This window comes from Giraffa tippelskirchi, chromosome 2, assembly GCF_054371585.1.
Source record: "Giraffa tippelskirchi isolate mGirTip1 chromosome 2, T2T-mGirTip1v1.2.pri, whole genome shotgun sequence".
Lineage (NCBI taxonomy): Eukaryota > Metazoa > Chordata > Mammalia > Artiodactyla > Giraffidae > Giraffa > Giraffa tippelskirchi.
In genome coordinates this window covers 174,213,506-174,236,719 of record NC_137276.1, presented here as the reverse complement: position 1 = coordinate 174,236,719, position 23,214 = coordinate 174,213,506, and the positions used below count along the sequence as shown (strand labels likewise).

Below are 23,214 nucleotides of genomic sequence, written 5' to 3'. Positions count from 1 at the left end.
CCTCCTTTGCCCTCGTCAGTCCGCCGGCAGCAGCGCAGCCGCCCAGCTTACCAGGGACCGAGCCCCCAGTCACGTCTAGGTTACACAGCGGGTGAGGAAGGCGGAAGAGAGAAAGTTGGGTCAATTGCGAGTCTCGCTCCGGTCCCTCCCAGTTTTCCCTTGTTTGGGGCTGCAAGGAGCGCGTTAGCACTGCCCTGGCTGTTGGCACCTGTTTCTTTAGCGAGGGCTAGGAGCAGCGGACAGGAAGGTTTCTATGTATCAGCAGGAAAAGACCTTTGGAAACTGAACAGGAATACCATGTCCTTAGGTTACAACACAGGCAAGAAAATCAGCTAAGGTCAGGGCCCGAAACAATGAGCCTTCATCATTGAAAAAAAAAAGTTATCCACATTTCCTCACTTGAGCTTTCCATTTCCCAGGATGAAACACAAGCTCCACAGACAACTGCAAATGAGTTACTTTCAGGTGAGGATGGGGATGGGGGAAGGATGGTAAATGGAGCAGGTGGGAAGAAATGAGACACTTCCTCTAGGTGTGGCCAAATTTATACTGTCAGATTTTTTCTTAGCCTGGAATCATGGCACCAGCATGCATTTTTCATTCATTAAAGATCATTTGTTAAAATGACTTAAAAAGACAATTAAGGTGATATAAACAAACTTTATTCAACGCTTCATGAGGCCAGCAGTCTCTGGTCTCAAGGGTCTGGGCACCTGCAAAATGGGGCAGAAGTCAGGATGCTTTTATATGATAAAAAATAAGAAAGAAACAAGTATAGAGCCCATAGCTGGCCAGCATTTGGGGATTGGCTGACTGGTTACACTGTGTTTCTGGTCACATGGGTCATTTACAGGGACACAAAAATTATCTGAAGTTTCAGTTTGCTGACCTAGCACCCTGGGCAGGAGTGGCTTCATCTTGACCTGGGAGGATGGATGAGCTGCAGAGGAAGGAAAATCAACTCCATTTGCAAGTAATGAGGGTCTGAAGCTGAGGGGAGTTAGAGCTTTCTCTCCCTCTGTTCTGACCTCTTTTTCATTTTTAAATAGGTTGAAGCCAACTGCGGCAGTGGATGAGTATTTTGCATATCTTGTTTATTTATTTTTAGCAGTCTTGGATTTCTTTTCCCTAACTAGGACAGTAGATTTCATTCAGATTTTCCATGCAGATGGACAAGTTGGCTTTAAAAATTGTCAAGTAAGGCGTTCCTTTAGAAGGCTTTGCTCTCTCACACAAAGGCTTTTGGGAAAGGTGCAGCTTTGGTTCAGTTCAGTTCAGTCGCTCAGTCGTGTCTGACTCTTTGCTACCCCATGGACTGCAGCAAGCCAGGCCTCCCAGTCCATAACCAACTCCCAGAGTTCACTCAAACTCATGTCCATTGAGTCAGGGATACCATCCAACCACCTCATCCTCTGTCGTCCCCTTCTCCTCCTGCCTTCAATCTTTCCCAGCATCAGAGTCTTTTCCAGTGAGTCAGTTCTTCGCATCAGGTGGCACATCAAAATATTGGAGTTTCAGCTTCAACATCAGCCCTTCCAATGAATATTCAGGACTGATTTTCTTTAGGATGGACTGGTTGGATCTCCTTGCAGTCCAAGGGACTCTCAAGAGTCTTCTCCAACACCACAGTTCAAAAGCATCAATTCTTTGGTGCTCAAGCTTTTTGCTGACTAATAAAAGATGTGTTCTTGCATTCTGAGAGAGTTTGAATTAGGTGCTAAAAGGAAGATGGTGTCTGTTTTCCAAATGAGGAAAGTCATTTGCTGGTTCACAGAGCATGCAAGTAAAGGCATCTTGAAATGTGTTAGAATCAAGAGTCTTGGCACATGGGGTCCTGGCCAGTGGACAAATTCTGTGCTCACTCCCTTTGGTGATTCTCTCTGGGGACTGGTACTTTTCAGAAATAATGTTAGTCTCACGATATGTTCAATGTGCTACATAACTCATTTTAAAAGGTAAGTGACAGTTGATGTTAATGTGTATAGGGGAGACCCTGTCCATTTCAGAGTAAGATTCGATCACAGGAAACTTCTCTGAGGCTTTATTTTTTAGGAAAATAGAAAGATGGAACACATATACATTTGCACGCAGTTGATGCCAAAAGCTCATTTCTCTATACACTGGTGCCAAATCAAATCTTGGAGACAGACAGAAAGATTGTGGGTAAAGTAGAAAAGGATAGCTTTATCGCTTTGCCAGGCAAAGGGGAACACAGCAGGCTCATGCCCTCAAAACCATGTGTCCCCACTTGGGAAAGATAGTGACAAGTTTTATAGTAATGGTTCAAAGATGGTTTGGTCAGCTTGTGGACATTCTTCTGTTGGGTTGGTGATGAGGTAAGTAGAAGTCAATATTGTCAGCCTTCAGGTCCAGCTGGTCTGGGGTCTGCATGCTTGTGGGCCTCATATCATCTTTAATCATTAACTTCTTCCACCTGGAGGGGGCTTCAGTATCTGCAAAATAGCTCAAAGATACTGTTGTGTTTATCCCTTGATTAGGGTTTCTCAGGTGGCTCAGTGGTAAAGAATCCCCCTGTCAAGCAGAAGACCTGGGTTCTATCCTTGGGTTGGGAAGATCCCCTCAAGAAGGAAATGGCAACCCACTCAAGTATTCTTGCCTGGGAAATCCCATGGACAGAGGAGCCTGGCGGGCTACAGTGCATGAGGTTGCAAAGAGTTGGACATCACTTAGCAACTGAACAACAACAATCCCTTGATGGGGCAACAGGACCTTGCCCTAAGGCTGCGCCTGATTGTTTTCTCTCTGATCTTGCACCCCCTCCTTTCCCTAATTAACAACTGCTTGAATCTGCCCCCTGGAACTCAGGGAAGGTCATGGAAGCTGAAGGAAAGCTGTTTCCTATAATCTAAGAAATGGGGGACACAGAAAGGCCCTGTGCCCAGGTGCTCTGCAAGGCCCTGAGTGGTATCACAATTAAGACTTTGATACTTTGACTGTTTGAGTCTTGACTCTCCTAATCAACCCCCTCAGTGTACAGACACAGAAATGAAGGCCCAGAGAAGCAGAAACGTCTATGGGGTTACAGTGGAATGGGACATGTCAGATTTACAACACTGGTCTCCTGATTGCGAATTCAGGGCTTTAGCTAATTTATCTGCTGCTTCTTATTTCTTCTTATGAATTCCATAATAGAGGCATCTCTGAAATTATACTTTTCATTTGAAGAAATATTCAAAAGGAACTGTGGATCTTCCAGGACTGGCGTGTTTAGTCTGAGCACCATAGGCCAGTACATTTCACACGGTGATGTGCAAAAGATTTGTGAGAATGCCGATCCTGATGAATAGATCGGGGTTGTGGGGAGAACGGCAGGAGGTGGGACCCAGCTCTTGGAAGCGTAGACGCGGTCACTCCATGTGTTGAGCAGCAGAACAGCAGCCAGCGTCTTTCCTCCTTGCCTTTCCTTTCTCACTGATAGAAAAGCCCTGGGGATTTCAGGAGCCCTTGTTTTTCCTGTTACCAAGTCACTCACTGCTCTGTCCTCACCCAGACCTGAGACTGTTAGAAAGAGTCCCTAGAGACAGGGACTTGAGCTAGAGGGTGTGATCTTTTGTCTAGTGACCTGCACTATCTAAGTTGCTTCCACAAAACCTCTTACACATAAGCAACGGGCTTAATTCTGATGGTTAAAAAAAGTCTTTTTCTCTCGCACAAGTGGCCTCCCAGCTGCAGCTCATTTCTCTCCTTCTGGGAGTTCAGCTGGCATGCTGCAAGCTCACAGGCCTGACCCTAACCCTGGGGCTCAGCAGGTCTCTTTGTGCATTTCCCCACTTCTACCTTGCACTTCTCTAGCTGTCGTACCCAGATTCAGGTCTAAGTGCCTCTGTGCACCCTCTGAGCTGAGCAAACAGCTGAGCAATGACAGGGCAGGACTCTTCGAAGGTAGGCAAGCTTAGGACTTCGCTAGCGGTCCAGTGGTTAAGACCTCGTGCTTCCAATGCAAGGGACATTGGGTTCAATCCCTGGTAGGGGGATTAAGATCCCACATGCCTTGTAGTATGGCAAAAAAAACATATAATAATAAAGCAGTGCCAGCTTCAGTGGCATCCACTTCTCATGTCTCCCTTCTACGAAGCTTACCTGCCTCTGACGTCCTCTGCTGTGGCTCTTTAAGTTGCTCTGTCAGTTTTTTCAATCTTCCTTATTATCAACTGTTCTCAGAAAAGAAACAATTTAATCCAAACTATAACACACATTCACCAGACTTTTATTAAGGCCTTACTATGTGAAATAGGGGTAGAGTGGTAGAGAGGATGAGCTCTGGAGTCTGACTGCCTAAATAATCAAATCAGAGCACCACACTTATTAAATATGGAACCTCCGCAAGTATAGTTTTGTCATCTGTAAAAAATAATATCACTTTTCTCATACATTATAATTATCATAATACCTACCTCATGCATTTGTTATGAGATTTTCTATGCAAAACATTTAGCTCAGTGCCTTAGCAAAGTGATCAATAAATGTCAGCCTCTAAAATTAGGGTCCTGAACCCAATTCCAATGTGGCAGTGGAAGGGGTGTCCCACGCCAACAGCCATTCCCCAGATGTCAGCTATGTATCCTAAAATCAATTCAATTCCACCACCATCTACCCAAAGACAACAGATTCCACTGGTAAATGCTCAGTCCTGGAAGACACACTCCACTTCAGATACCAGTCACAAGCCCTGGTTGTTCCCTGTGCTTCTGACTGATTGGCTACTTAATCAGAGGTTCCAATGACCCACTTTGACTCAGGATCCAATTGCAAGTCCATGTTATTTCCTGTACCTCTTACAGACTGGCTGTAAATCGAGGTTCCCATGACCCTCTCCTTGGATTTGATTAATTTGCTAGAGCAGCTTCCCAGGTGGGTGCTCTGCTGTGCTTGGTCATTGAGTCATACCTGACTTTTTGCAACCCCATGAGCTGTAGCCCACTAGGCTCCTCTGTCCATGGGAATTCTCCAGGCAAGAATACTGGAGTGGATTGCCATGCCCTCTGCCAGGGAATCTTCCCAACCAAGGGATCGAACCCAGGTCTTCCGCATTATAGGCAGATTCTTTACTATCTGAGCCACCAGGGAAGCTCAAGAATACTGGAATGGGTAGCCTATACCTTCTCCAGGGGAATTTCCCTGTTCTGGGAGTGCAGCTGGCATGCTGCGAGCTCACAGGCTTGCCCCTGCCTGGGTTGATTCCGACCTAGGAATCGAACCCGGGTCTCCTGTATTGCAGGCAGATTCTTTACCAGCTGAGCTACCAGGGAAGCCCAGGTGGGTGCAGTGGTAAAGAATCGTAGTCCACTGCCAATGCAGGAGACAGAGGAGACCCAGGTTTGATCCCTGAGTCAGAAAGAACCCCTCGAGAAGGGAAAGGCAACCCACACCAGTATTCTTGCCTGGGAAATCCCATGGACAGAGGAACCTTGTGGGCTACACTCATGGCGTTGCAAAGAGTCAGACATAACTGAGCACACAGGCACACACATGGCTTCCAGGACTCAGGAAGCTCCTTTACTCACTAGTCCACCAGTTTATTGTAACAGGATATATAACTCAAGAACAGCCAGATGGAAGAGAGGCCTAAAGCAAGGTATGGGAAGGGACACAGAGCACACCGTTCTCCTTAAATCTCCACAGGTTCACCACCTGGAAGCTCTGCAAACCCTGTTTTGAGTTTTTTATGGAAGCTTCATGACACAGACATAATTGATGTAACCATTGGCTATTGTTGACTGATTCAACCTCCAGACCTTCTAGCCTTTCAGTAGGTTGGAGGGTGAGGGTGAGATGAAAGCCCCAGCCCTCTAATCATGTGGCTGGTTTTGCTGGCAACCAGTCTCCCCCAGACCCTCAAGCAGTCACTTCATTAATATAACAAAAGACACCTTTATTGCTCTCATCACAGGAAATTACAAAGGTTTTCGGAGCTCTGTGTCCAAAATGGGATGAAGATCAATATTTTTTTTTTTTACCATAAATCACAATATCTATTGAGTAGCCTCAATGGAGTAGCCTCTATTATTAAGATAATATTCCTGTCCTCAGAGAATTTACATAGTAATGGAGAGTTTGAAGAATAAGTACATGGACTACTACACTGAAAAAATGATAGATAGATACACAGATTTGCAGAGGCAGATATTTGACAAGGGCCAAATTGTGAGTGAAGTCACAGAACTCAGGGAGTAAGGAGCAATTTTTAGTGAGAAGCCTGTGGAGTTTAACATAAAGGTAAACCCTGCCCCAGAGAATAGCAAAGATTTCTGCATTTTTTAATGGTTGACAGAAAATCAAGAATAATGATATTTCACGTGCATGCTAAGTCGCTTCAGTATGTCCAACCCTTTGCAACCCCACAGACTGTAGGCTGATCTTCCCAACTCAGGGATTGAACCCAGGTCTCCTGTGTCTCCTGCATTGGCAGGTGGGTTCTTTACCACTAGCACCACCTGGGAAAGGATATTTCATGATCCCTTACAATGATGTAAAGTCCAAATTTCACTGTTCATAAATAAAGTTTTATTGGGATAGTTATGCTCATTAATTTAGGTAGCAGCTATAGCTTATTGCATGCTATAAGACAGAACTGTGACAAAATTGAGTGATTGTGACAGAAACCTGATGTCTCAGAGAGCCAAAAATATTAACTACCTGGCCCTTTGCAGAAAAAATTTTGCTGGCCTCTGAACTGCCCATCTAGGAGGGTGCCAAAAAACTCTCCAGCCAAGGTGAGGATTGGACTGAATCTTGACAGGTGTTTGGAGTTTCAAAAGACACACAAGGTAGATGTCTGTGGAAACCCACATTGTTAGTGAGCTTATAGAATTATAGGGGTGAGGAACATGTTCAGTGAGCTGCGTGTGGACCTACTTGGCTACAGTAAAGGGTGTGCTTGTGAGAGAAGCAGGTAGGGCAGACAGGGTCCATTCCATGAATTTCTCAAATGCTAAAGCAATACATATCTTCTTGGCTTGCTAAGCGATGGGAATATTTAAAGAATTGGGGGGGGCATGTAATGATGAAACCATAACTCTATTTTACCTTAATCTCGTAAAATATGTAGCACAGTGTGGAAAGCAGACCAATTAAGAGAGCTTCTACAGTGTTTGCTTTTAGTGTCTTTTTTAAACCTTAAAATAAGGGAATAATGCTTGAAGGTGGAATTTCAGACATTGATAAAAAGAGAATTTTTGTCTATGTCTTTCCTGTACACCCACTCTGCTACTGCCACCAATTATGCCATTATTACCTCAGTTCTCCACAGTAATTTAAACTTTCTGTTGTATATTTCTGGGGTGCACAGCCAGGCTGATTTGCACTCACTTACTAGAGTCTATGGAGGTACCAGGCAAGTACCAGGGTTTGCTTTTACTACGTATGCCTTTGGCTTTTGGAGAAACTAGGGGATTATTCTAACCTAGAGCCATTGAGTTGCCCCAACCATGCGGAGAGATGGCTAATGAATTGCCCTGGGGATTTTTTATTCGTGGTCTTGGGTCCAGTCCTGAGCTGACATGGAGTATCATTGATTTCTGATGAGTAAATCAGAATTGTGGGAAGAGTGGTTGCATCATCCTACCTTCCTGGAACTCTGGAATTCGGGACAGTCTCCAAGCCTTCCCCATGTTAGGACATGTCTGTAAAACTCCCCATTTTTTAGAGTTTCACAGTGCTGGACATGAACCTGGGGTTCTGTGTGACACTTTGGGTTACAACGGAAGGTTATGGAACATCTCATAGTTGTCTCTGCATCAAGAAGGGAAAGTAATTTTCATTACTTCAAGACCTCAGAATCAAACTTAATATCTCCTTAGTAGTAATAGAAGTGTTAGTCGCTAAGTTGTGTCTGACTCTTTGTGAGTTCATGGCTGCAGCCCACCAGGTTCCTCTGTCCATGGAATTTTCCAGGCAAGAATACTGGAGTGGGTTGCCATTCCTTTCTCCAGGGGATCTTCCTGACCCAGGGATCAAACCCTGGTCTCCTGCATTGCAGGCGGATTCTTTTCCCTCTGAGCCACCAGGACAGCCCCAACACCTCCTTACTTTTACTCAATTATCCAGGCTAACTGTTATGGCTCAAAGATCAGGTTATCATACATCTTTGGAAGGTAGGTTCATCTAGTTTAATCTAGAAGTTGGAGAATTTGCTTACCTAGTTTCAAAAACAAAAGAGAGAATTTTCTCTTTGATGGCTTCAAAGGGTGTGATGTTTTCTTCTTGTAGAACCACAAAGCTGATTCTTTGTGCCATGATGAGCATTGTCACTAAACTCTTCTTCCAAAAAGTTGTGTGGCATAAATAGTATGATATATTTTTTTGAGAATATAATCAGAGCAAGTATGACGTCCATGGAATAGTTCTAGATAGATTTCTCTATCTGCCTCAGTACAATTGTGAGTCGAGTAACAGGAATAGTTGGTTCAAGAAAAAGGCAATGTTTAATTCAGGAACTCTGGATTTAAATCCTCAGACTTTGGAATAAATCTTTCCCACCTGCTCAGCCCCTTTCCTCTGATAAGTATCAGCGTGACTCCAGTTTATTCATCTACTTTTCTCATGTAATTAAATAGACCTGATTCCTGACCTGAGGCCCTCCCCTCACACTTCCCCCAAGATTGCTTCTTCTGTTCTGGTGTTTTCTCTCTCTTGCTTTCAGAATTAATAGGAAACCTGGCCTCTGAGCTGTTCTCAGCATCGCAAGTGTGAACCTTCCCTGTCAAAATCTTCACAAGGAAAATGAGTCACAGCATCACCTGGGTGATGAGGTCACGATACCACAGCCCCTGCTTTAAAAATGTATTTGTACTTTTCTGTTGTAAATCGATTTTATGAGAACTATGAAATTGGGTGACAGCTCTGAAGCCTGTTCTTTTAGACACTGGTAACTGGCTCAGCCTTGGCAGGCACTGGCTGTGACCAAGTCATGCTCTGGGTTCTCCCACCATGAACTCCACTTTTCACCTTGCCTGGGAGCCTGGAGACAGTGCATGCAGTGAGTGCACCAGCCCTGTTTTCCTGGGGTCATTTTACCTCCCATGCAACTGTGCAAAGTTATGAGTTCAAACCCTGGCTCTGTTACTTACTAGCTGTGTGATTTTGAGCAAGTTATTTAACGTCCCTGTGCCTAAGCCCCTTCAGCTATAAAATAAAATTAAATTTAATAAATCTACTTTTATATTTATAACATATAATAAAGTGCCTAGAAGAGTAGTTGGCACATGGTACTATATAATTCTTCAATTTATTATTTGAATAAAGTACCCTCAGAGGGTATTTTATAGTACCTTTAAAGAGGCTTTTTGAGAGAACATTTGTTATTTTTATGAAATATGCATAGCCCTAAAAAAATTCCTCCATAATCTATCAGAGACAGAAAACTATAAAATATTTATCAAATAATGCACCTAATCCTTAGTCTCCAGAAAGTACCAACTTTCACTTCACTTGTATTGTCTTCTTCCAGGCAATTATTTATTGAGCTTTTAAATACCAGACACTTTACAAATACTGTTTTCTTTCATCCTCAAGAAAGTCGACACAGTAAATGTTAGTATCTATATGGTGGATGTAGCAGCTAAATTCTGAAGAAATTAAGTCATTTATTGCAGGTCATATATTTAAACCATGGCTGAACCAAGATTTGAACATGAATTGTTTGAGCCAAAAGCCATGCCAGGGAATATTTAATCAATGAATTCAGGGCCTGGTGACCTAAAGAGAATTTGATGCCTAAAAACAAAGGGAGGGGCAAGAAAAGAAGAGTGACAAGAATAACAACATTAGCAAATTTAGATTCAGTTATGATTTATAGGTTTTTCTAGAGTCTTGTATGTTTGCCATTACACTATCCAACAGCTTGGGGATAGAATTTCAGTTAAAATGGAAATAAGTCTATTTGTCTTGAAACTGTATGCCATTGAAGTGACATCCCCACCCCTCCTCACCAAAAATATTCATTTGTTTTTTCCACACATGAAAGAATACAACATATCTTCTAGAATCAGAAAGAAAGCATGTTGTTCTTTTTTGTTTTTCTTTAGATTTCTCATGTGCTGTTCTAAATGGGCAATAACTTACCTGGTGATTGATATAGACCATTAAGCCATGTGCAAATTACTGTTGACAGATAGCAATATGCCTGCAAAATCATCCCACCAGTCACCTCATAGAAATAAGCGTACTGTACAAAGCAGTATGCTTGCTGTGCAAATGCAGTTTCGAGAAAAATCACCCACATCCCCCTTTCAAACATGTTCCTGCTCCTAATCTCTCCTATACAGAGATTCTGGAGCCATCTGTTATAAGACCTGAAATGTAGACCAATTCTGTTCATTATAAAGTAGTGCGAGTCAAGTTAGTGCTGATATTAGCATCACTACTATAGCAGTAGTAGCATTGCTACTATTCAGTGACTCTTCTTTTTCGGAATATTTTGTATTGAATTCTTAGATTGAATTCTGTTAGGTTCCTTAAAATTCAAGGAGATTGGAAACCTAGGTTTAAGATCTGTTCTACTATTTGTTGGGCTTTCCACCAATCTGTGTTTCAGTTGCTTCGGTTTATGAAGGCGAAATCTCACTTGCTCAGCCTACTTCATTGTAATTCCTCAAGGAACACTTTTATGAGGTGGAAAGTACTTCATAACCTGAAATATATAAATTCAATTTACTGTCATTTTTTTAAAGCAAATAGCATCTCAGGTTCGTTTCCATCTTTTGTCAGCTATGTTTCATAATGACGTGCACCCTAATGACACATGTTAGGTGTGTATTAGGTACAATGACACTTGGAGGAGCTTCACTAACATCCAACGGGCGCGCACTGGTTAGAGTTGGAAGCCCTAATCTTGCTATCCCTCTGCTTAGGACCACATGCTCCTAAGCTAACCTCCCACAAAGTTTCTGGCAGCTGCATTCACTGCTTTCACCAAGGATGAGTAAACAGAGGAGCTCTCAGAACCTACAGGGCAATTGTTTTCCTGATGTGGAAGAGCTATAGACAGATAGTGAGATAGAGATGTGAAATAGTAGCTATATTAGATTTTTTCTGTTGTTGTTGGATAGGGGTAGGGGTATCAGGTAAAAGGTACATTTTGAGAAAGAACACACTACTAGTTTAAGTGAATTTCCATCACAAAGATGCTGGATCATGTGGTGGTTTAGACACAGGTAAAGTTAAAGAGGATTGGTGTGTGTTAGGAGAGAGGGATTGTGATTTATCCTTGACAGTATAAGCAGATCTTCCCCCTTCCCAAGGATAGGAAAGAACTAGATTGAGTTTTATGGCATACTTTAGATGATTTTTGTTTCTCTCTCTGAGTATAGATAGTACTATAGAGTTAAGGATCTGGACTCTCTCCTCCCTGGGTGAGAATACCAGCAGTCATAGACTCAGTCTAATGGTAATGTAGAAATTATACTGAGATGAGAGTGATGATGACAATGACTATGATGTGAAAATTAGCTGTCCCTTTTTGAGAATGTACAATATAACAGGGACTGTGCCAAGTACTTTATATATATTAACTCATATAATGCTCACAGCAACCCAGTGAGAATACCCTGTTATTCTTCCATCTTAACTGGTGGCTCAGCTGGTAAAGAATCCGCCTGTGATGAGAGAGACCTGGGTTTGATCCCTGGTTTGGGGAGAACCTGGAGAAGGGAACGGCTACCCACTCCAGTATTCTGGCCTGGAGAATTCCATGGTCTGTACAGTCCATGGGGACACAAAGAGTCGGACATGACTGAGTGACTTTCACTTTCACAGGTGGCAGAGCCAAGATTTGAACTTACGTATATCTAACTGTATAGCCTATGCTCTTACCACCAGGGAATATTGGCTTCCTACAGTCTATTTTAAAAAGCATTAAATAGGGCTTCCTTGGTAGCTCAGTGGTAAAGAATCCACTTGCCAATGCGGAAGACACAGATTTGATTCCTGGTCTGGGAAGATCCCACAAGTCAAGGAGCAACTAAGCCCACGCACCATAACTATTGAGCCTAGAGCAGGCGCTCCACAACCAGAGAAGCCACTGCAATGAGAAGTCCGTTCACCGAAACTAGAGAGTAGTCCCTGCTGTCTGCAACTAGAGAAAAGCCTGTGCAGCAACAAAGACCCAGCACAGCCAAAAATAAATAAATAAAATAATTTTTTAAAAGACAGTTTTTTTTAAAAGCACTGAGCAAAGACAGGGATTGAGGGCAAGCCCAGTCTTTAGACGCTGGATAACAGCTTTCTGTTTCCCAGTTTACCTTGATTATAAAGCAGGCACAGTGATGTAGTCCTCATAGGATTTTGATGAGAACTGAATTTAAATACTAACTATATATGTGGTATGCTGACTATAAATTAAGAGGAGAGAGAGCTATGGCTGCTGGGGAGTAGTTTGACAAAACCCCAAGCATTAGTTTTCCAGAGATAAGCAATGACACCCAGCCAGTTATCTGGGTGCTGCCCATTTACATGCTCTCTGATCACTAACACAGCATGGCATGTAGTCACTTAACAACAACCACAAATAAATATTTTGGGGGCATCAACCATGTGCCAGCCCTGTTTTACCTACCAAGGCTTTGAGGATAATACAAAACTGACAAAACCCTGCTTCCAAAGGCTTTATAGTCCAGGGGACAATTCGGTTAATAATGAGATAAAAATATATGTCAGGTGCATATAAGCACAAAGAAGGAAAAACCAGGTAAGTAGACCAACAATGACACTATTTGGGGAAGGACATATAGCAGCGTGAATGAGGAGTGTCTTTCTCACTCATTTGTTCACTGAAAAAAATTTATCCAGAACTACTGACTTAGAATGTAGTAAATTGCATTTCATAATGAAAGAAGTTTAATTAAGAAAAGAATACATCAGTCATTGCTAGTCAGTATAGTAGGAAGAATATGGTGATTTAATTAAATATTTATCTCATCGTGTTTTAATTTCCTGAACCAGAGACATTTTGCAGAGTCTTACCTGATAGGAAAGCAGAGCTTTTGGTCAAGTTCACGGGGCTCTGGGGCTTCTCTTCCTCCTGGTTGGCTCTGGGAACCTTCTCCAGCAGCTTGGGGTGTGGTTTGCTCTTGGCGATGCTCACTGGGTGGGATTCACCTGCGATGGTGCTACAAGGGACTGTCTGCCAGTCAGGCTTGTCTGTCTTTTCCCAGATGTATTGGCTGCCCTCTGCTCTCCTCTTTCTTCAGTTGTTGGCAGAGGAAGCCTCACAGTCCCACTCATCATCTGGTGTGTGAGTTCAGCCGCTTCAGCAGCCTGATAAGGAGTCCCTCTATTGTGTTCCCAGCTCAGTGCCCATTGTAGGCATAGAGACTTCTCCAAGAGCAGGATTTGGTATCTCCTCACCTTGTCCACCTCTCCTTCCTTCCAGTGTGCCACTTAAGAGGTAGTGATCACTTGTAGAGGTTGCCGTTGTTGTTGTTATTGTTGTTTAGCCGCTAAGTCATGTCTGACTCTTTTGTGACCCCATGAACTGTAATCTGCCAAGCTCCTTCTGTCCATGTGATTTCCCAGGAACGAATACTGGAGTGTGTTCCCATTGCCATTTCCTTCTCCAGGGGATTTTTCTGACCCAGGGATTGAACCCAAGTTTCTTACATTGGCAGGCAAATTCTTTACCATTGAGCCACCTGGGAAGCCAAGGTAGAGAACTGCAATCAGCAGCTCTCATCAGAGTCTGCTTCTGCTGCTCAAGCATGGAACCCCTTCCTTTCAGAGTTGACTCTCAGCTGGCATTTGCTTGAGAATCACTGACTTTGACCCTTGATTCAGTTAGCTCGCTTATACCTCTTTCACCATACCCAAAGCTTTTCTGAAAGAGTTTAGTCAAATTATTCTGTCTAGCATGGGCCCTTAGAGATTTGTTATTCAGTTGCTAAGTCGTGTTCAACTTTTGCAACCCGATGGACTGCAGCATATCAGGCTTCCCTGTCCTTCACTATCTCCTGGAGTTTGCTCAGACTCAAGTCCATTGAATTGGAGATGCCATCCAACTATCTCATTCTCTGTCATCCACTTCTCCTCCTGCCCTCAATCTTTCTCAGCATCAAGGTCTTTTCCAATGAGTTGGCTCTTTGCATCAGGTGGCCAAAGTATTGGAGCTTCAGCATCAGTCCTTCCAATGAGTATTCAAGGTTGATTTCCTTTAGAATTGACAGGTTTAATCTCTTTGCTGTCCAAGGGACTCTCAAGAGTCTCCTCTAGGACTATAATTCAAAAGCATTAATTTTATAGACCAGCAGAAATATATGCCTCATCTTAACCCTGGCCTCTTCCCAGTACCCATTTGAAGAAGGGGCCTTCCTTCCTTGAATATCTAAGGGGCCAGTCATCTCCAGCCTACAACCTTAGGCCATTAGGGCTCATTATACAGATTAAGTCTAAACAGGAAAGGCGAGAGTCTCCAATAACCTTCCCTGAATATTTTCACCTGTTTAACTTATAAAGAAGTGAGATATATATTTGAAAAATAATTTGATTGATATGATTCCAGATAACCCATGGGTAAGATGAATATGTTGGTTATTTTTTTTCTAGATTTGTTTCTCTTTCTAAGTGCTTTTAAAATGATTATCAATGTCATTTCTATAGTTTTGTGACTTGTCTGATTCCTGCTCTTTCATTTCTATAATTGGATTCTTTGTTCAACCTCACTGCAAGAAGTCAGTTATTCAGTTAGGTGCTGGGCAAACATACACTTGTATTAACCAGATGCTCTTGAAGTCCATCACTAGGAAATGAAGCATTTTAAAAGTTGACCAAAAAAATTAATCCCAGGTTAATTTGCATATCATCGTCTTTCTGAAATGGCAGTAATTGAGAGTTTCAAATTTTAAATTCATCCAACAAATATGAATTGAGCATCTACTATATGCTAGACACCATTCTAGAAACTGGAGATTCAGCTGTGAACAAAAAATGCCTTTTGTATGCTGACTTTTGTCTGTTAGAAGGTGCCAATTATAGTATGCTCTTTGCTTCATCTCCATCTGTCTTTGTGGAACAAATAGAGTCACACAGACACAAAATAAAAGATAACTCTTTTGAATGGAAACTGAGTTCTTCACCAGTAGTGCTTTATTCTGTGTTGAATATGCCACTTCATATTCTTTAGGAAGTTTTTGGGCTGCACATGTTAAATAAATAATATATGAAAGTGAGTGAAGACCCATATCTTCATCAGTATCCATTATCTGAAAAGTTCACATTATTATTCCACTTTCCAATGTGGGATTATTTGGTTTTTTACATTGTCAGTCAATCAGTGAGCATTTCTTGCCCACTTATTACGACTCTGGAACTGCAGTGCTATACTGCATGCTTCATCTGAAGAGGAAAAGAGAATTCCCTCACTACCACTGTGCCAGGATTTGCAAAGTAGCTCTTTTTTGTTTTTAAGGGAGCAGATATACTCTTAGTGTATTTCTCTCTCGCTTCTGTAAAATAATTTTATTCTGTTTTTTTTTTTTTATTTTTGAATGTGCTGGGACTTCATTACTGCTCTGGCTTTTCTTTAGTTATGGCAAATGGAGGCTACTCTCTAGTTGCAGTGCACGAACTTCTCACTGCAGTAGCTTCTCTTATTTCCTAGCACAGGCTTTCGGGTGCGCAGTAGTCACGGCATGTGGGCTCAGTATTTGCACCTCCTGGGTTCTAGAGCTCAGGCTCAATAGTTGTGGTGCACAAGCTTAATTGATCCACAGCATGTGGTATCTTCCCAAATCAAACCCTCATCTCCTGCACGGGTAGGCAGATTCTTCACCACTGAGCCATCAGGGAAGCCTGCAAAGTCAGTCTTGATGTCTCACGTTCCCCCAGAGAATTGCCCAGTTGTCATATGTCTGGGCCCCCAACTGTCTAGAAACTAAAAGAATTCTTCATTGCACTGAAGATCAGAGTTCAAAAAAATGACGGCCATTGTTGGCTGGAGCACAACAGTTTCATTGCATTTATTTACATCCTGTTCCCCATCCCCTCACACCCTTAGTAAGACTTTCAAACCAGATTGAGTGTTAAGAGATCCCCATATCCAAGCTATGCCTATTCATCTTTTAAATGACATCTTCTTTCCTAGAACTGCCTGAAAACCTGAGGACATTTCCTCTACAAAACTGTACAAGGTTGGCCCATCCTCCTTTTGCTCCTCCATAAGGGGTGATCCTCTGGATTTCTGATCTTTGACTAAATTCAGTGCAAGTACAGAAACTCCACTGAGGGTTTCTTTAATACTTGGACATGTCTCCTAAAGTATATGCTATCAACTGTGCTCAAAGCCAACTAAATAGAAAAACAGAGTGAAATTTTCTTATGTGAATTTCCCCTCAATAAATCATTAACAAAAATAGAGTGAGCCATAAGTAGATATTTATTAGATTTGTACAGATCCATCCACACTTTACTCTGGTTCTGATCTCTCTGGCCCTTCGATTTGGCTTCTTGGAAATATCTTTCGCTCAATCAAATTTGAAAATATTTTGGTTTACTAAAGATATTCTTAGAAATAAGAACTGATGCACATCAATAACTTTTTAAAAGCATTTAAAATTCAATCCTGTTTCAGAGAAAATGTACAGTATTATCACTGTAGTATTAAGAGCTAGCAGAAGTAGATACAGGGCCACATTTTTCTGTATTTGGAAGGCTGAAGTATTCCTGTGATAACTGCAAAAAGCTAAATGAATTGAAGTGTCCCAGTTGAATGGCTGATGTTATTTTAGTTCTGAAAATTAGGCATTTATAGATTTTTGCCTAAAGCTCTTTTGTAACATAATAAATGCAAATGTTTGGACATCTTAGACTGAATCCTAATTTGTCCACTTCCTCTCCCCCCAGAGGAAAAGGAAATTATTAACCAGAGCTTATTATTGGGTATGAAATAGCTGTTCCTTTTATCTGGCTTTCTTATCTGTGATTCTTAAATGGTGATGAAGAGTATTGCCCTTTCACCCAATGGACCTTAAAATTTGACTAGATCCCAACAAGTTAGTAGGCTTACCTGGTGGCTCAGTGGTAAAGAATCCACTGAGTTTGCTCCCTGGGTCAAGAAGATCCCCTGGAGAAGGAGATGGCGACCCTCTCCAGGCAAGAGCCTGGGAAATCCTGTGGACAGAGGATCCTGACAGGCTATAGTCCATGGGGTCGCAAAAGAGTCAGACATGACTTAGCAACTAAACCAACAACAACAAAAACAGCAAGTTAGTGAAATGGTTCCCTTCATCTCCTTCAAACCAATATTCATCCAAGATTTTAGCCTTAGTTGAGAAGTAAACTTTTCCCATACCTTGGTTTCCTTTAAGATCTCACAAATTACAGTGCTCCCAAAGAACTTTTCAGTAAAAATTCTCAGCTATAACAATGAAGATTTCTGAAAAAATTATGGTGACTCATCATGACCCTCTTCCTACATGTAAGGAACTGCACTGGCAGGTCCCCATTCATTAATTCATGGATAGCAACATCTCCCATGTAAAAATGAGAGGATTTCATCAGAGCTCAGCACAAAGCTTATTTGCGGCCAAGCTGAATTTAAGAAATAAATATTTTAATGAAACTATAAACTGAGTTTTTTTAGCCATTAAACACCAGGCTCTCCTGTTTTTCTGGACCTCCTCCATCTGTAACTGACATATTTAGACTATTGGCCTTACTATATGGGTTTCCCAGTGGTGGTGCTAGTGGTAAAGAACCCTCCTGCCAATTCAGGAGAGGCAAGAGACATTTGATCCCTGGGTTGGGAAGATCCCCTGGAGGAGGGCATGGCAACTTGCTCCAGTATTCTTGCATGGAAAATTCAGTGGACAGAGGAGCCTAGCAGGCTACAGTCCATGGAGCTGCAAAGAGTTGGACATGACTGAGCACACACACCCCACCATCCTTACTTTATAGATGGGTGAAAGTTCAGATGTCTCCTTGAATTCCTCGGAAATTACTGATTGCTAAATACTAGGAGGTTATTTTTTAAAAATGTATGTAAAAAAGAGTCCTGTGTGGATAGACACAGTTTCTGTCTGCTCACTAAGTATGTCTGTGGTGCCCAGCATAGGCACTCAGTTTTGTTAAATGAATAGATGAACCAGGATGTTGACATGACACTTTATGGACAGTCTGCTACGAGAAAGAGTAAGTTATTCAAGGTCACTGATGCAATAAAATTGGATTTGGAGTTGGGTAGGAAAGGAGAGGACCTGAGTTCAAATACAAACCAGACCACTGACTGATTCACTCATGCTACCAACTGAAGCAAATTTTCGGGGCACAGCTTTCCCCATTAGAAGCTGAAAGGGTTGTGCTAAATGTACTGAGTGATCTCTGATTTCCTGGGCTCACATGTTCCTTGTTTGGGGCAAGCGCTTCTATTTCCAGTTGAGCAAAGTTCTATGTGGTCTGATGTTCTGTGGCTTCCCCCACAGCCAGTCTTGGGAAACATTCTCTCCTTGTCTCCTCTCTCAGCAAAATACACTACCAATGTTATTACCTCTAGGACTGTGAAAGGAAATTTACCAGAAAATAACCTGGAGTTTGTCATATTTATGGTATTAATTACAAGCACCAAAGAAATTACACACACTTTGGCATTTTCTGGCTTAAGACCCAGTTTGTACTTAAAATATTTTTATTTCTGGATGCCTCTGTACAGTCATTTAAGTCTGACCTCATCTGAGGCTGGTTTTCCTTCCCCTCCTTCCTCCCCACTCCTCTCCTCTTCTTCCTTCCCCTGTCTTTCCTTTCCCTTTCACTTCCCTCATTGTCTCTGTCTCTTTCCCTCTATCTGTACAATTTGTATTAGTTTTCTATTCCCACTTAATTCCTAAAATCTAACTCCCCTAAATCTCTAATGATATTAAGGGGCCCAGCAGTTCCTCCTGGAGAAGCTGCATGTCTGTGGGGGTACTTTGGGCACTTCTTTGGGTGTATTTACCTCCTGGGTTCTCAGCTCATGTATGGTTGTCTCACTTCTCTGCTAACCATGTTTTTTTTTCACTTTCTCTCCCTTCCTGCCCACCCCTTCCTGTCTTGTGCCCCTTCCACTCCTGGATTGTTCAGGTGAGCCTGATCCCACAATCTTTGCACCCACGTCTAGTCTGAACCTTTCTAACTAGCCATTTCAACACAGAGGCTGTGCACAGAAGCTTAAGTCCTCATCATTTGGAGAGTTAAAGTAACAGATGATTTGATAAATTGAGACAGAGAGAGAAAAACAGATTGGGGATGAAGGTGGAAAGAACTTAGAGGGGCTCTTCCTTCATCCTTATAGAATAACCTTTATATCATTCAGACACTCAGCTTCCTTGTATTCTTTTTATCATTCAGACTTAACTTCCTTCTTTTTATATTTTCCAAAGTTTTAAGAGTTTATCCCTTTTCTTTTGTGTTCTTAAAGAGTAAAGGGTGATGCAGTTTTCTTGAGTCACCAGCGGGTCTTTTATGCCCACTTGCCTACTCAAATATTTGGCTTGTTTACTTTCACAAGTACCAGTACTTGTATTAAAGAACCATTTGGCATCAAGGCCCAAGTGCAGATGTCCTATCACATAAGATGGTGCCTCATTCAGAAAATTCAAGATAGAGTAAAATAAATTAACAACATCTTGGCTGCATGCTCCATTCACAACTGTTAATTTAACAGAGTTCTGCTTCCATCTCTGAGCAGAGGGCTCCTGGCAGGGACAGCTGCTCCCATGCCCCAGATTGTGCTGTGTGTGTCCCAGTAGGAGTCATCAAGAGCAGCAGGAGAGCGGGAAGGTGGCAGTGCATCAGAGCACCGAGCAGAGTGGCAGCATGGCACTGGGAGGGGGAAGCAGAGGGGGCCCCTCCAAAGAGTTGTCGTGCACTCCTTCATTCTCTGGGTGAATACATGTGCAGTTAATTGAAGAAAAAGAAAAACTTGCCTTGAGTTTTACTGGAAATTTATCCATCCTGCTTTTACTCTCATTGGCAGTTTATTTTCAAAAATACCTTTGTATACCCATGAGCATGTTGATAGACCTAAGCAATACAGGCCCATATGCTTGTCTGAAGAATGTCAGGTCTACATCATGATGAACAGGATCTGGGTCACTGGGACAGAACTGGTATGACAGGTGGAAAACATGCCTTATGTTGGCCTGCTGTGATTTGCATCCTAAACTGGAGCAAAGGCCAAGGTCAGGCCAAGGCTGAGATCAGGGCCAAGCAGAGGACTTGGTACATGACGATAAGCATTCTCTAATTAATGGTCTTTTCCCCATTGCCTAAGAGAGTATTCACAAAAGTTAACTAAACTTATTGTGGTGATTATTTTGCAATATATACAAATATTGACTCACTATGTTGTACATCTGAAGCTAATATAATGGTTATGTGGGAACTATAAGTAACCACACTGGGACAGCAAGGTAGGCAATGACACTAGAGAATTCTGAGTACTCACTTGCCTAGGCGTTTCTTTTCAGGACTATACCTTTTATTCCTCTCCTCTGATTCAATTTCCATGTGGAAAAAAGTTATTTGCAGCCTATGTTATGCTGTAACCTGATGAAGTGATAAAAGTTCACATTCTGGTCTCTTGCCTTCAGTACTAGGATGGCTCTATTGATGATAATATAAAACTAATTCTAAGTTTAAATTGCTTTGAGAATAAGAAATTGTGATTTAGTGAATATATGCCACTGTTTCAAAAGTGGAAGCTGTGTTTTCCACTCTTTCTTTTTAAAAAGAACTCAGGATTAATGACCATTTTCTGAATTCAAACCTTGAAGGCCTGGTATGTTCATTACTGATGCTGGACCACACACAGAGGGAAGTGGATGTTATTTTGTGACTAGCATTTTGAATTCTCAAATCCTGAACAAACCTCACAGAGCCCTGGAACTCATCTGCATTTTGCACAAGACCTTCATGGAATTTCCTGTTTAAACCTTTAACATACTCTTTCCCCCGAACCTACTGGTTTCCTGACCAAGCTTGAAATCTTGAGGAAACAAATAGATTTCCACAATACTTTTTTAAATCATAAAGTTTTTCACAGAGTCTCTCACAAAAACCTGAAAAACCAACATCTTTCAGAGCTCTTTGATGAAAACCTAGGGTGGGTGTGACTTGAATTTCCAAAGTACATCTACAAAAAGGCTGATTTAAGTTTGGCCAAAGAGAGACACTGAGTTGGGAAAAGAACAACAGATAAAATAATGCTAGTGATTCTGGAAGGCCAAAAGGACATTGATTTTCCTATAAAATAATGTGTTCTCTCCTAAGTTCTTTATCAGGGAAAGAAAGGAGGCTTGGTTTGAATTTCCAGAGTACTGCTGATTTCTTAACTCCAAGTATGGTGCCTAGCACAAAATAAGTCATTCAATAAATATGTGTTGAATGCTGTGATTTGAAGGAAAAGAACATTGTTCCATCTCTCCTTTTGTCCCCCCCTTTTCTCTATAAAGGTTGAAAAAAATGATGAGGACCAAAAGATTGAACAAGATGGCATCAAACCAGAAGATAAAGCTCATAAGGCCGCGACCAAAATTCAGGCTAGCTTCCGTGGACACATAACGAGGAAAAAGCTCAAAGGAGAGAAGAAGGGTGATGCCCCAGCCGCCGAGGCGGAGGCAAATGAGAAGGATGAAGCCGCCGTCGCCGAAGGCACGGAGAAGAAGGAAGGAGAAGGCTCCACTCCCGCGGAAGCGGCCCCAGGCACCGGCCCCAAGCCCGAGGAGAAGACCGGCAAAGCCGGCGAAACTCCTTCCGAGGAGAAGAAGGGGGAGGGCGCCCCCGATGCTGCCACAGAGCAGGCAGCCCCCCAGGCTCCTGCCCCCTCGGAGGAGAAGGCCGGCTCTGCTGAGACAGAAAGTGCCACTAAAGCTTCCACTGACAACTCGCCGTCCTCCAAGGCCGAAGATGCGCCGGCCAAGGAGGAGCCTAAACAAGCCGACGTGCCTGCTGCTGTCACTGCTGCTGCCGCCACCACCCCTGCTGCAGAGGATGCTGCTGCCATGGCAACAGTCCAGCCTCCAACGGAGACTGCGGAGAGCAGCCAAGCCGAGGAGAAGATAGGTGAGCGACCTCCAGGGTCAGATGCCAAGGTTGGGGGGAGGGAGCGGGACGGGGGGCAGGCGGCCTGTCCGGAAAGCCAGGCCACCTGTGCCATCAAGGGAGGGGGGAAAATTCGAGAAGGTGTTTTCAGGAAATCAAGCGAAGCTGCGCTGAATTCCCCAAAGTGACCGGACTGAGCGCTAACTCTGGCCACTTACATTCCCAAGTATCTCCAAGCCTGAGCGAGAACTCAGGCAGGTCTGTGTAGCAGCCGGTACTAGACAGTCTGGCAATTGCCTTGTTAATTGAATTGGCATAAAGAGTAAAGCTAGGTAATCCTGGTTGGGGGGGAAAAAAACAACATTCTGTGTGTAGGATAGACTTCGTTTAATAAGTTATTACTGAGACTACACATATTTTATGGATGGGAATTAACTAATGTGATTATCTGGCTCTAGGAAGTGCCTGGTATAAATGCAGCCAACTCCCTATTGATTCAGATGATGTAGTTTGTGAATTGCCGGCAGCAAAAACATAATCTCAGCCCACCTTTCCCTGTCCCACAATATGTTTCTGGGCATTCTCCCCACCATCAATTGGTGAATAGTGTGCATATGTGTATGTATGCTCAGAGAATGTTAATCGTAACATTAATTGAGGTCAAACTAATTAGGAAAATAAGTCTGTTGATCTTGCCAAAAACAAAAGAAAACTCCCAAATATAGAACATGTTGTGAAGTCAAACATAAATTATCGTTTTATTATTGAAGATACTACTTTTTACCATACGCATACATGATTGAGGGTTGACTCTGCTTATAAAAAGGTACTAGATTCTCTTTGGTTTGGAGCTTTAACTTGGAGTTTTTTCACTATTATTGCCCAAAGAGCCTGTGAAGTATTGGAATAGGGCTTTCCCAGTGCAAGATAAATTTAAGGGAACTTCACCCCTCAACATGACCTACCCCTCGCCCCAGCACATCCGCAGTGGTGAAGGAGGTCAACAGTTTCCAAAGTCCTTCTCTGGCCTAGTATGACACATAAATATCTTTCAGCCCCAAATCTTAAAGATAAATTTACTTCTGTGCCTGTTGGAAAAGTTGGGTTTACTCTTTTAAGATTTAGTGATTTAATGCATGTTGTGCTTGAGAACCCAGATTTGGACTGGACCACACTGTACCCTTGGGAAAG

The 23,214-nt window shown here is 42.5% G+C and overlaps 1 protein-coding gene across 7 annotated transcripts in view; it reads left to right on the top strand.

Annotated features, from left to right (window-relative positions):
• The window catches only part of GAP43 (growth associated protein 43), a 323,409-nt gene that overhangs the window by 264,118 nt on the left and 36,077 nt on the right, over positions 1-23,214 (top strand). For 5 of the 7 annotated variants that reach the window (XR_014077379.1, XM_081572064.1, XM_081572062.1 and 2 more), the window contains one exon: positions 21,435-22,044. Coding sequence is in view for 6 of the 7 variants with exons in the window: in XM_081572064.1 (XP_081428190.1) it covers positions 21,435-22,044 (610 nt within the window). In the remaining variant the exon portion in view is untranslated. Of the gene's footprint in view, positions 1-8; positions 338-419; positions 466-21,434; positions 22,045-23,214 lie in introns of those variants that run through there. The other 2 variants (XM_081572066.1, XM_081572068.1) reach the window with 2 other exon arrangements.